General features: G+C 38.4%; 1 protein-coding gene across 29 annotated transcripts in view; it reads left to right on the top strand.

The window, feature by feature from the left end:
- The window catches only part of LOC103750489 (sorbin and SH3 domain-containing protein 2), a 217,381-nt gene that overhangs the window by 157,325 nt on the left and 46,291 nt on the right, over window positions 1–13,765 (top strand). For 15 of the 29 annotated variants that reach the window (XM_029556344.1, XM_029556354.1, XM_029556353.1 and 12 more), the window contains 5 exons: window positions 1,001–1,175; window positions 2,810–2,924; window positions 10,453–10,614; window positions 11,190–11,273; window positions 12,930–12,986. In XM_029556344.1, the coding sequence (XP_029412204.1) occupies window positions 1,001–1,175; window positions 2,810–2,924; window positions 10,453–10,614; window positions 11,190–11,273; window positions 12,930–12,986 (593 nt within the window). The remainder of the gene's footprint in view (window positions 1–1,000; window positions 1,176–2,809; window positions 2,925–10,452; window positions 10,615–11,189; window positions 11,274–12,929; window positions 12,987–13,765) is intronic. The other 14 variants (XM_029556359.1, XM_029556367.1, XM_029556368.1 and 11 more) reach the window with 4 other exon arrangements.

The raw sequence follows: 13,765 nt of genomic DNA, 5'->3' as shown, positions 1-13,765 counted from the left end.
TTACCTCAAAAGTTGAAGTCTGACTTGGAATTGACCCAGAGATACTTAAGAACAGATGGTGTCTGTGTCACTTGTCCTGGAAATTTACATGACGACAGGAGAAGCAGACAAGCACAGGTAGACTTAGTCCAAGATTGCGATTGTGAGAAAGTCATAATTTGCATATATTTTTGAAAATTATAGTTGGGGGTTTCATTAGTAATAAATTGAAAGTCAGCCATGTTACCCTGTAAAGCCCTGTAAGTTTCATCATCCAAGTCAGCCAGAAGTAACTATAACCCCTCCCTACTTTCTCCTCATGCACAGCTTTCTGTCCTGCATACTGTCCATGCTACTGTTTTCTAGCCACCAAAACTAATCCTTAAGGACAACTCTAGCCCTATGGGATCTTAATATATTTGCTATCTCATCATCCTTTAATTCTTAATATGTGCTCTCTGCTGGGTTTTTTAAGAACTGTCACCAACTATTTTCAATCACAGTTCTGCTTGTGTCTGCTTTCCCCAAATGTTTATCAGTTTATGGAGGGTTCCAGTTGCCCTGTCCCATGCATGTGCAGCATCTCATGTACACAGCATGTTCAATATTTGTTGGATTTGGATTGCAATTAAGATACAAATTATCATATGTATGATGTCAGTATTTCTAAGTATTAGAAGATATTTTAATCTTTCTCTGAAACCTTATCTAAGGTGATAGTTTATGGGATTGCAGAGAAAAGTTGCTGAGTACTTGTAAGTTTATTTTTACTAAATAGTTTGAATTATCATTAATTCTACAATAATTGATGATTTCCTGTAATCGGTGCTTATGTACAGAACAAATTAATAACTGATAATTGCTACTAGTAAATTAACAATGATGAATTAATAAACAATGCATGCATGCATTATGAATATACTTATTGATGATGCTTGCAAAATCATTGAATATTTTGCAGAGCACAACAACTTAAGGTACTTTTTAAAAGTTATTTGTTTTTCTTTTTTTTTCCTGGTAGGCCTGTACAACTCACCCTACAGTGCTCAGTCACACCCTGCTGCAAAGACCCAGACCTACAGACCTCTTTCCAAAAGCCACTCAGACAATGGCAGCGATGCTTTTAAGGAAGCATCTTCCCCAGTGCCTCCCCCACATATCCCACCACGACCAAGAGATCGATCTTCAACAGAAAAGTAAGACTCCTTCCCTCAAAGTGGCCTCTCCTAGGATAAAAACCAAGCCACGATGGCATTCAGTAGAAACATCAGTTTTTGCCTTATGGAGCAAATATATGCATAGACTTATTGGTCCATATTGAGGCCCTCTACTGAGATTGTGCTGAACGCTTTCAGGGAAGTTCTGGGTCATACTGTCGTCATGCCTAAGTTAAACTGGAAGTAACATGGTACAACCTCTATTTTTTGTTCAATAAGAGTATATAAGAATGAATATAAGAAATAAACAGGCTGGGGATGTAGCTGGGTAGTAGATGACTTGGCTGAATACTACAAATAACAACAAAAAAACACATATAATATATTTTGTGGCCTGGGTTATGAAGCTCAGTGATAATGGTTTGCTCTGCACATACCAGACTCTGGGTCCAATTCCCAGAATTGGTGGAAGGATGAGGCATGTAATCTCAATCAGTCCTCATAAAGCTGAGGAAGGAATTCAAGGCAGAAAACCAAAATGGGACGATGTGAGGGCTCTGCCGAGTGTTACTCATTAACTTACTAGAAATTGAGGCTCGGCCTGTACTTGATCTGTGGGAGCACTTCTATTTCCAACATTCCAGGGAGTCAAAATTTCACTCCATTCCTTGGAATCAGAATTTCCACACTCAAACGTCAAATAGTCTTCAAATAATCCTTTATCCAAAGAAAGTTTTTTTGCTTTCATTCCAGCTGCCCGGAAAAGCCTGCCATTCTAAGTCCTTTGGAAATGTACTTGCTAATTGTCCTTTATTGATAGATTCTCAGTGGTATCAGTTCAAGGAAAAGAGAAGATTCCAATGCAAGAGATGCTGGACCCTGGTCCAGGCTAACACCAAGCGGCCTCCCATGCCACTCTGTCCATCCCCGGGCACACCAGCTCCAGGGATACACTGTAATTCTCACATATACACTCTGATTCCATTTGTAAGAAAGAAGATCAAACATGGTTTGTGCATTATTCCTTGTCACTTTGGATCAAGGAAGTCAGATCATATGATGGTTAAACTTAAAAAAATTCACAGCATATTCCCCCTTATTTTAAAGTCAGAGAGAGAGAGAAAGAGAGAGAGAGCTGCCTTTACAGACCCATGGCTTAGCAACAGGTCTGCATGTTCATAGACATCTGCATGTCTACAAACCTTTGTGAGTTTTTAAACCAGCAATAGGTAATCATACACACAAAACTAGAAGAAAATACATTAAATATAAGAGATAGTTTTCTTTAATTCCTTCATATAAATTTAAACATGTATGATTTTTTTCATAAATTAACTTTTGGAGAGAGATTTTTTTAAATCTCTAAGTATAGGAGAGATTGTTTAGCCAATGACCTGAATTCCATCCTTAGAACCCACAATAGAAAGAAAAAAAAATGAATAAATAAATAAATAAATAAATAAATAAATAAATAAATAAATAAATAAATAAATAAATACACACACAAATAAATAAATAAATAAATAAATAAATAAATAAATAAATAAATAATAAACAAATAATAAGTAATAGATTCCTACTAAAATTAACCTTGAACTTGACACTGAGTGGTATTTCATAAGTACTTTAAGCATACAGATTATTTCAATGTGTGATTTGCTGTTTGTTTCTAGGCATGACTGGGATCCTCCAGACAGAAAAGTGGACACCAGAAAATTTCGATCTGAGCCAAGGAGTATTTTTGAATATGAACCTGGGAAGTCATCAATTCTCCAGCATGAAAGACCAGTAAGCACTTGTCATTAATCAAAAAGCCAGCTTTTCAGGTCTCTAGGGTCCCCAAGTAAACCTAAATTTCATACCATCTTATTTAATTGATATTATTGAGAAATCATGTATATTTTCAATCATAATTTGAGTATCTCATCTCTGAACTGAACCTGAATATGCAGGACTCATCAGCAAACAGCTGGCTGTGCCTAATCCTGGCACCCGTAAATGCAGTACTCCATTGGTAGTCTAGATTACCAGCATGAAAAAATCATTTATTAATCCTCTTAATATATACACAGACTCAGGCAGATGCATCCCTTGACTTCTGTGTGGTTTCTTAACATTTCTTTCACTTAAGAGGAAGTGTTCTCAAATATATTTTTTAACAGTTTCTTAATTTATTTTTATTAAATCCCTCTTGTTACCAAGCCTCAAGCTTCCTGATTGCTTGCCATTTTAATGGATCAAAATATTTCACTTAGTAGTCTTTTCTCTTTATTTTAATTATATGCAAACCAAAATATATATCATCTTGAGAAAAGCCACGTGGCCCTCTGAAGCTGATTAATGGGTTATTCCTTGGCCCTCTTCCCTTTAGACCCCTCACTCCTCCTTGCTTCCTTTGTTTCTCCTTAGAGATCAGTCGGTGTCCTCAAGTTCTTTTTAAAACTCTGTAATTCCTCTGAGTCTTCAAACTTGCTTCCAGATAAACACTGAAGGTGGATGACAATTTACTTTTGTTCTTGTTTTGAAAGAATTTTAGGATCAGTGAACAGGAAAAAGAGATTTTCTTTGGTAACTCCTCAAGGGTCTTGGGAACAGCATACTCTTACACAGACAGCAAGCCAACCCTGAAATTTAATCAGAAACCCAGGCCTCACAATGCCCTACATCAATATCCTTGATTTAGCTTTTGAAACCCTATATTTACAGTTGTGTTCTTGAGAAGTGTGTTCAAAAATCTTATAATTACACAATTCAACTGTCTTTCTTCAAATAATTCATATTTCTTAGTGTAACAAGATTTCAAAAAAGAAACTGAAGGGGAAAAAGGAGCATTACTGATTTCCAGCCTTCGATGAAGGCTTATAATCCACTTAATAAGTTATCTGATTTAATAGCAAGCAAGGTTGAAATTTTCAGAATCAAAACCGAGTGGAACACAATGTTACCACTAAAGAAACAAGTGAAAATCATGACTCTCACATTCAATTATAGATAGAAAGTCTTCATTGTCATTCTGATAATTTATGAGACTCTTGGAATGCAGGAATAAGAAACCTCTTAAATGTCTAAAAGGGAAGCACATCTACAGAACCTTCCCTGTGGCTCTCTAGGGTTCATCTTTGGGTCCCATCACAGTGGCTGAAATTCCTACACTACTCAAACCCTTGGATGAAAGCTTTGAGGGTTCCTTGTACTAAAATAGCAATAATAATGATAGTAATAACAGTGGTTGTAAATACTTACTGAGCATGTACTATATGGCAGGCTCTCTAATTAGTATTGTTTGTCTGATCTTATGTAACATTCCCAACAACCCTATGAAATAGGTGTATAGTATTCCTGCTTTGCAGATCCAGCGATCAAAGCCACATTAACTGACAGCCACACAGCCTCATAGCTGGTGGGTGCTGGAGCTAGGCTGGGCACATACATGCCTGGAGCATTTGATCACTACTGTACTGACTTAGCAGAGCAGGAAGCCTTTAGCAAATAGTCACCATCACCACAATTCATTTGATTATTTTACAGTACAGTTTATTTAGTAGCTAATTTATAATAAATTGGTGTTATTTGATTTACTTACCAGAAACCTGGGCCCAGAGTGATTACAAAGCAAGGATGGTATTCTTAACTGGCCCTAAGAAGATAGAAAGATCAGGAGCCATGGGTGTTGTCAGAGATTAGGATGAGTCTTTTCAACTACTGGAAAAGATGAGTGGAAGGAACCTAGCAACTTGGAAGAAAATTAGAATGGACAACTTATATTTCTCTCCCTCCTAAACCATTCTTCTGGGATCCAATGTTGTGCCATATGATTTAAGGGAGTCAAAGACATCATTTTGGTCAATTTTTATTACTACAATTATTATTTTAGGGTGAGTCCATTATCTTTTTATAAAAAAAACCAATCCTGAATTCACCCCACTGTAAATTAGAAAAAAACAAAGAGCTAAGTGGACAGGGGTGTTTGGGAGGGTAGCTACATATTAATGTAGTTTCCAGAAGGTCTGAATATCATGAATATCAAGCTGTAAAAGAAACAGCAGCCTTGCTAAATGAGAGTGATGAAACAGTCAGTGGAAGCCCTTGGGGGTTTCAAGGTCTTGTGAACTGGCTCTTCAGCCCTACTCCAAGACAATTTGAGAGCTTTCCTTTGCTCTTTTCACTTTTTTTATGTGTATGAGTATCTTGCATGCATGTATGTAATTGCACCCACGTCCTGCAATGCCCACGGAGGTCAAAAGAGGGCATCAGATTCCCTGCAACTGGAGTTATGAATGGTTGCTAGCCATGTGGGTGCTGGGAATCAAACCCCAGCCCTCTGCAAGAGCAGCCAGTGCTCTTAACTGCTGAGCCACCTCTCCAGCCCTACTTTTAATTTTTTAAAATTACATACAACAGCTATGCAACTCTGTGTTTTCTTCATCTGTCCTGTTTTCTTAACTGATCTCTTGGATTCCCCTCTCTCCCAGTGAACTTAAATTCCTACCCACGGGGAAAAATGTCACAGCCACAGTCTTCCTTCCAATCCTGGCTCTCCATTGCCCTTAAAGCAAATTTTAACTCCCATGATATAATTTACAAAAAAACCTCTCTGGCCCTGCCAGCTATACTGTGTTGGACCTTTACGCAGTCTGTTCTTGCTAGGAAAGTGCTTGCTCCTCACCACTTCCCTCAGTCTCAGCATAGCCATGTACACACACACACACACACACACACACACACACACACACACTTTCCCCTAGGGTATTGTCTATCTTTAGCAGTGGGTTTCAAACTTTCCGTGCTGGGTGTCCATGGCCCACTGCAGGCTCTGCTTTGACTTCCTTAGCACACTGAACTGCAGTGGCCCATTCACTTGCCTGGGTTCTTCAGTAGACTCCAAGCTCCTTGAAAGCAGGTACTATGTCTAACACAGCACTGTATCCTCCAAACCCAGCACAGTGCCTGTCCTGCAGTATGAGTACACTAAAGTGCACTAAGTGAGTGACTTAGTCACCCTGAGTGACTAAGTGAACGTGAGTGAATACGACTTAGATATTACCTTTGTAGTCAACGGGTAAAATTAGTGAGAGACTGAGTCTTTGTTCTGTTGCTTATCTATAAAGTCTCTGCATGTCTAGTATCCATCAGACATGCAAATGGGATTCAAGGCTCTGCTAATAATAGCTCCAGCTCAGCTTCCGTGATTCCCTGAGGTATAAAGGAAGCAGGGGTGATAGCAGTTTTTTGAACAGAAATCTTCAGGCTCTTGCAAAAAAAAAAAAAAGGAGAGTACTTCAATCTTAGGAATCAGTGACATGCATTTATGATCTTTAACAAGAAAGCAAAAGTAAATGCATTTCTTTCATGCTCATAAATATTCATTTGATTATAAATTTAAATGTTGACTAAATGAGCCTAATGCTTGATCTAGAAAAGGCGTTATTATCATCACGGAGTTATCTTGAACTAACTTGATCCACAGATCCGAGCCACATTTCCAGAGATTCTGTAAGGCAAGCATTATCAACTCTACTGGGATAATATTAATAAAAGTTTACAGCTCACCTAAATTAGATAGTCTTGGAGATAAGGCATGCTAATTGTTTTTATTTTAAGGAAGTATTTGTTCAGATCCTCTCTAAACTTAATAAAATAAAAATAGCACAAACATGTTACCTCTCCTACAATAACTAAGCTTATACATAATACTAAGGAAGCACTGTGCAGAGTTCAAATGCACCTTAAACCACCAGTAAATATAAGCTTCTTTTCAACAAAATTACTAATCAGAGTTAAAGCCATAAAAATTTAGGAAGTTAAAGCAGACTATTTGACCCATGAATAAATATCTGATTATGTGATAGCATTTAATATGAAAGCCTATAAACAGAAAACAGACCAGCCGGTGCTTTGAAACATAAAAGCTAATGAATAAAATTTTATGAGAAAAAATACATAGGCACTTCACTGTGTTTGGAACACCATATAGAAAGTATATGCCCAGTGAGAAGGCTTCCGTAACCACAAAGGCAGCTAAACTTTTCAATTGGGAAATCTTAGAAACTTTAAAACTTAATCCTGAGTAGTTTTTAAATAACAATCACAAATAAATTATGGTTTTAGCTTATCTTAAGCACTTCCTGTCCTACTGGTGACATGGTTCATGTTAGCAGAAGCTTGCTAGGTTTGTAAAATTGAAAAGAAATAAAACAAGTTGAAAAAGATGTGCATCATATTTCTACTTTCTTGCCATAATGAGTAATTATATTAAAATGTAATTAGTGTCCTAATGGGATCCTAGGTGTTATCATTCACAGGGAATAGAGAGAAATTTCTCTGACATGAAGGAAATATTGGAGTAGTGAGATTATTAGTGTGCTTATGTTTCTGTTACCTGACTATTGTGAGGTTTCTGTGTCCCTTAGCTCTGGCTAGCTACCCAACATATTTAATTATTGCATAACTAAAGAAATTGAGTAGATCAACCACAGCAAAGAGAAAATTCTAGTTCTTCCATTTACTTTTTTTGGTTTCTATTTGTTTAAGATTTTTCTTCTGAGACAAGCTCTTTCTATGTAGTCCAGGCTGGCTCAAACTAACCATCCTCTTACTTCTGCCTTAAAAGTGTGTGCCACCACACCTGCCCATAACATAGAGGCTCTGCTCAAATGTGTGTCATTCATTACAGTCCAGAATTACTGACAATTCCTGTTGTTTGGTGTGCTTAGATTCTAGATAGTTGCTCATTGTGAATGTAGATTGAATTTTTAAAGACAAAATTATAATAAATTATTTTAAGATGTAATGAAGAATGATAGATATTCTGCTCCACTTTTCAGGTTCTTTTATAAAAAATGTATCTCTATAAATGAGGACTTGGTCTATTCATTTGTTACATAGTTTTGTAAGGTGGAAATCAAGGTGAAGCTGTAATATCTGATGTGCTCCTATTTGTTTAGCCAATTTGCTGCCCCCTACTGTCCATAGTGTTAAGCACTTGTTTTCACTAAAACAATTTTTATCTTCCCTTAGTAAAACAAGAACACTGTGCTTGAAAGTAAAGGCCATAAAATCAAGAATTCATGATCACTGACTCTAGCATTAGAACTATGAAGTTGTAGAGAATCAGCAGTTACTTTCCTGAGGAATAAATGGTGTGTCTCTCAGAACAAGGCAAAAATTACTGGCAAATTCTCTCTAATGATAATTGTCTTCAAAGTGGCTCCAGCAAAATTATACTATGAAATAATTATATGCTGTATATGTAATTCTCTAATAATTGGATAAAAATAGTGTTTAGCAATAACAAAAATCTTAATACTTTTGCAACTACTGGGTCAAATTTTTTAATTCAATGGAAAATAGTTGTAAATTCATGGTTTAATTTTTTTTTACTTTTTGAGTTATTTATCTTTATTTTATGTGTATGAGTGTTATGCCCATATGTATGCAAGTGCACCTGTGTCATGCAGTGCCTACAGAAGTCAGAAGAAGGCATTGGATCCTCTGGAACTGGAGTTACAGGTGGTTGTTATCTGCCATGTTGGTGCTGGAATTCGATCCTGGGTCTTTTGCAAGAGCATACCTTAACCACTCAGTTATCTCTCCAGTCTAAAAATTCATGTTTTCAATTTCAATGGAAGTTAATTACTAGATTTTCTATTTCCAAATTTCACTGTTTATCTTTAAGTGGAAAGCAAAAATAATATTGACATAAATTAGGGTAAATATCTCAGGGTTTCTGCAACATTTCACATATCTAATAAAAGCCTCTCCAATTTTTTAATTTTTATTTTGTATTTTTATTTTATATATATGAAGTGTATTGCAGGCATGTGTGTAAGTGCACCAGTGTCGTGCAGTGCCCTCAGAGGTCAGAAGAGGGTGTTGAATCACCTGGAACTGGAGTTAGGGACAGTTATTAGCTGTCATGTGGGTGTTGGGAACGAAACCCAGGCCCTCTGCAAGAGCAGCCAGTGCTCTTAACCTCTGAGCCAGCTCTCCAGCCCCTCTCCAATTTTTATGACAAAAATAGTATTATAACAAAAAACTAAAGAATATAGAACTGAAAGGAAAGACAGTTTCAATATCAGAAAGACACTAGTCTTTTGTGTATATATGCATTTCTTTACTGTGCTCATCCAAATTCCAGCCTTGGAATGCCATTGTAAATGCTGTACAAATGTGTGGCCGTACAGTTCTTATCACTTAGCATTAGGTCACAAACTCCTAGGGTCATTGCACAGTCTATTACGCAATCACTACATATATTATGTAAGCTTGGCCCCTGCACTATTTTTCTTTCAAACTTTACTATCACTGTGTATAGTTATTATTATAGTACTATCTTTCATTATAGAATATTGAAATAAGACTACATCACTAATAACATATTGTATTAAGAAAACCATTAATGTAATGACAATAAAACAGTAAAATAAGCTTATGTCAAAATAGTGGCCTTTGTTGGAATGTGTAATATTCCACAACTTCCAACACTGTTAAGTTATACAGCATTTGTTTCAGACCTGAGTTGTAACTACTTGGTGGAAATCCTTGCACTCCTTAAGAATTCTACAGAAACAATATGGGATTTTAACAGTGAGTGCTTAGCAGCCTCCCAGACAGTCTTCTGAGTCTCACGGCTTTTCTCTTGGCTGAAATGAATGGTTTTTAGGGGATCTTAGAATTTTTTTTTTTTTTTTACTTTATATATTGTACTGTGCAACTATGCACTTTGGGGATGTGTGGTGATTATCAAAGAAGTAGCATGAATGTGTATAGTACTTTAAGTATTCAGTCATAAAATCAACCAGCAGGAATCCATCTTGTCGGGTATGTATTATTTGAAAATATTAAGGATGGTGCTGGGCTAAGTAAATGTTCGGGGTCTGCTTTCTATTCCTAAAGTAAGTGTATGTATTTTTCTCACACTGTTAATGTTAACACCCTTGGCTTTTCTTATCTTAAATACAACATTAATAAACCACTTGAGAGCTGAGTAGATTATAAAATTGACTGTTCTGTAAATTAGAATGTCAAGGAAACCAAGGTAGGATTATTCCCGCGCTCCCTGGCCTTGCACAGCACCTTCTGTGCAAACTCCACCCACCTCCTTAGTGTAGCCCCCAGTAGGCATGGGGTGAGTAAGAAAATGCCATGTTTCTTCTCTTTCGAGGAGACTCGGATCTTTACAGTGGTAGGCCATCCCTAAGGAGTCCGGTCCCCACCTGCACCCTAGCCACTGCCCCTTCCGGAGCCGCCAGTCGGGTTTCCATCCAGAGCCCCCTATCTAACGAATCAGTGTCTCCTTCACCCCTCTCTCTTACAGCCCCCTCTCCCAACATCTCCGACACCTGTTCCCAGGGAACCTGGCCGGAAGCCTCTCCCGGTGTCACCCTCGGCAGATGGCGGGCGTAGCCCTTCCCCTCCGCCCCGGAGCCGCATCCCGGCGCCCAGCCCCGGCGCCGCTGCGCTCTCTCCCACCACCCGGGTGAGCTCCTTCCTTCTTCGCCTTCTCTCCTGCTGTGGGGAAGCTGAGCTCAGCCTTTGTTCTGAGGTTAAGGAGACGTGGTCAGAGGCTGTCCCTCTGCCTGGTCACCTGGTGCCTTGGTTCTTCCGGCCCTTAAACCCCTAACTTCTCCCCACATCCCCAGCATCTCCTGCCGGGGTTCGGTGTCCCAGCCATCAGCAGCGCCTGCACCCTGCAGGCCGCCGATGGCCGGAGTGACTAGCCGCTTGGAGCCTGGGTTGGGCCTATGTTCGTTCTCTGGCAAGCCACGGAGGCCCATTGTCACTGCCAGGGCGTTTCCCCTCGTCCATGCATCAGCTAAGGAGAGAATTAGAAATGGTGGCCGTAGGGACCCAGGCGACGCCATGGACGCGCATCTTCATTCATGCCCTCATTTTGCTCATTGTACTTCACTTCTGTTCTCTCCTTCTGAGGTTTGCTGGATGAGTCCGATGCATGTTTGGGTGTGGATGCGCGTGTGTTGCATACCACACAGCGTTTTCCCTCACTTCGCTCAGTGTGCCTTTTCCTTCCCTTTTCCTTCACATCTGCTCTAGACTGATCGCATAAATCCAGATGACATAGATTTAGAAAATGAGCCCTGGTATAAATTCTTTTCAGAACTGGAGTTTGGACGCCCGGTAAGTGAGGCTAGACAATTGCTATAAGACAAATAGGAGAATGTTGTTTGATGTATAAAACGTTGTTATCAGAAGGGAGACATGTCATGTGGAAAACAAAAGCTGAATGGATAAAATATTCGCCAAAGCGTTACAGCTTCCGGTGCATTCAGTTTGGCACCAAATGCCTAGATGTGCTTATTCGTTTCCAGTATCTTTTTTCCCCCAAATGATACGTTAGAATTTCTTTATATCTAATTAATTGCAAATTTAACTTGTTGAGTTAGTGTCTGTCCTGGATCATTTGGAATGTTACTACAGCTTTATAGAAGAGTTGTATTTGCTTGCAGCTCATTTTGGTCTAGCTCAGCAGTAGCAAGCACCTTCAAAGAACCACTGTTAATACAGTTTTATTTGCTGGGGAATCACCAAGCCCTGGAAAGTGCTGAGTTCTCTACTCAGTGACTCGTTGACCAGAAAGGTCAAGGAATTTGCCCAAAATAACCAGAAATTAAATCTAAGTCCTTCACACAACAATAAAATTCTCCAGGCTGTTTCCCACTATGATGTATTACCAAACTATCCACACTTTAAAATGATTAATTTACCAGGAGGGAAATAAGGAAAGGAGAGAATTAAAACAAAAACAAAAACAAAACCCTGAGGACCTTAATTTATAGTCTTGCTCAGGAGCCACCACACACCCACCACACCTGGGGGTCTGATCCCCAGATTCCCACACAGAATGCCCCCAGATTGGTCCTGATGGGATCTGATTGGTTTGTTTGAGACAGAGTCAACTCAAGTTTCAAGTCACTTCCTTTAGTCACTTGGGCTCTACTGAGAATCTCTATGTGAATTTCATGTGTGTCTGTCACGTGCATTTTTTGAGTATTGAACTGTTAAGTAGCATACCAGTTGTACTGTACAGCAATTTTATTAGAAATCAGTCTGATCTTTCCTATACCATGTCACAGACTGATTTATAGACTTACTTACAATCACATATTCCTTCCTGGATGGCTATAATAATCTCTTTTATGCATTAAAATGCAAAGTAGACTTGGTTAGTCTTATTATATGTCTTATTGAACTGAATCAAATGTGACTGTAAATGAATATTAAACCAAAAATTTGTTCCTAGAATTTCTATTACCTAATAAGAGGATGGTTTCCTCCCATTTTTCTTCTGGTGTCTCCTAGTATTATCATAAATGCACTTTATTTCAGAGGAAAAATGCTCTCATTTTATTTTATGTATTTGCTATTATTGGTTAGAATTTACAGGAACTACACTAATTTCTGTGTTGACCTAAATTATCAGCACTTTCTGTAATCATCTTCAGCCAAGGAACACACAGCAGCATACTCTCCCTGTGCTCCTTTAATGTCTCTTTAATGTACCTTGCACTCTGCTGTGGCCAAAGAATAGGAGTGCTAACTTTGATTTGATGAATTGAGTTTATGAGTCTCCTAATTGAACTCTAGCATTTTGCCAGTTTCACACTCTTCCTCCTAGGCTACCATTGCTCCATTCATGCCACCCTTTATGTGTATCTGATGCTGTCTGCACTTCGTTTCTAACTGTTGTCACCTTCTCCACATGTTCCCTCCTTGCTGCCATTGATTCTCCTCCATTCCATCTCCACACCTCTGCTGTGGTACGTCTACACCCAGCCTCCTAAAAAGGCTCTGGACTATGTTCAAGATCATTCTTCTGGTGTTTCCAATGAGGTAAAGACAAATTATTCTCTCTTTTCCAGACTTCTCCCTGAGAGGCTATTACTGTGAATCTGAATGTCCATGTTTGTATAGTTCACTGTAGTGCTTCAGCTGGTTTTGAAAGCTCCATCTTTGTATTACTGTGCTGCATGCAATATCATTGTCTAAACAATTATTCCAAAGGGGTTGGTTGTTTTTGAGTGCCAGGTGCTGAATCATTCCAATTTTGACTCTCAGTTAAAATATTAAGCAGTACAAATTTTTTTTTAAAACTTAAAAAGTTTTTAAAAATTTAAAATTTTTTTTAAAAAGTGTTGAACTTAGAATGTGTATTAACTACCTATTTTTATTAGATTCAGCAAAGTACCATGAAGAAGCTTCTAGAAACCACTTTTTCATTGTGCTTAGAGGTACAGATAAACGATTTAGATTCTTGGGCCATGGAGATGGTTCATCAGTTGAAAGTGTTTTCTGTGAAAGCTTAATGACTTGAGTTCCATCCCTGGTACCCACTCACCATGGAAGGAGAGAACTCCATGCACAAGCTGGGGCCATGTGTGCCTCATTCTCACAGACAAAATAATAATAAATAAATCTAAAACATAGTTGAGAAACATATAATGAGATGCTCATTCCTCGTGTTTTATTTATTTATTTATTTATTTTTATTTTTAAAAGGGTTTTTTTGTAATCCCAACTGACCCAGAACTCTATGTAGGCCAGGCTGACCTCAGTCTCATAGAGATCCACCCATCACTGCCTCCTGAGTCCTCAGATTAAAGGCATGCATT

This window comes from Nannospalax galili, unplaced genomic scaffold (assembly GCF_000622305.1).
Source record: "Nannospalax galili isolate Female #2095 unplaced genomic scaffold, S.galili_v1.0 scaffold46, whole genome shotgun sequence".
NCBI classification, from domain to species: Eukaryota; Metazoa; Chordata; class Mammalia; order Rodentia; family Spalacidae; genus Nannospalax; species Nannospalax galili.
Note: the sequence above shows the minus strand (reverse complement) of the source record. Positions and strands in the feature narration are given on the sequence as shown.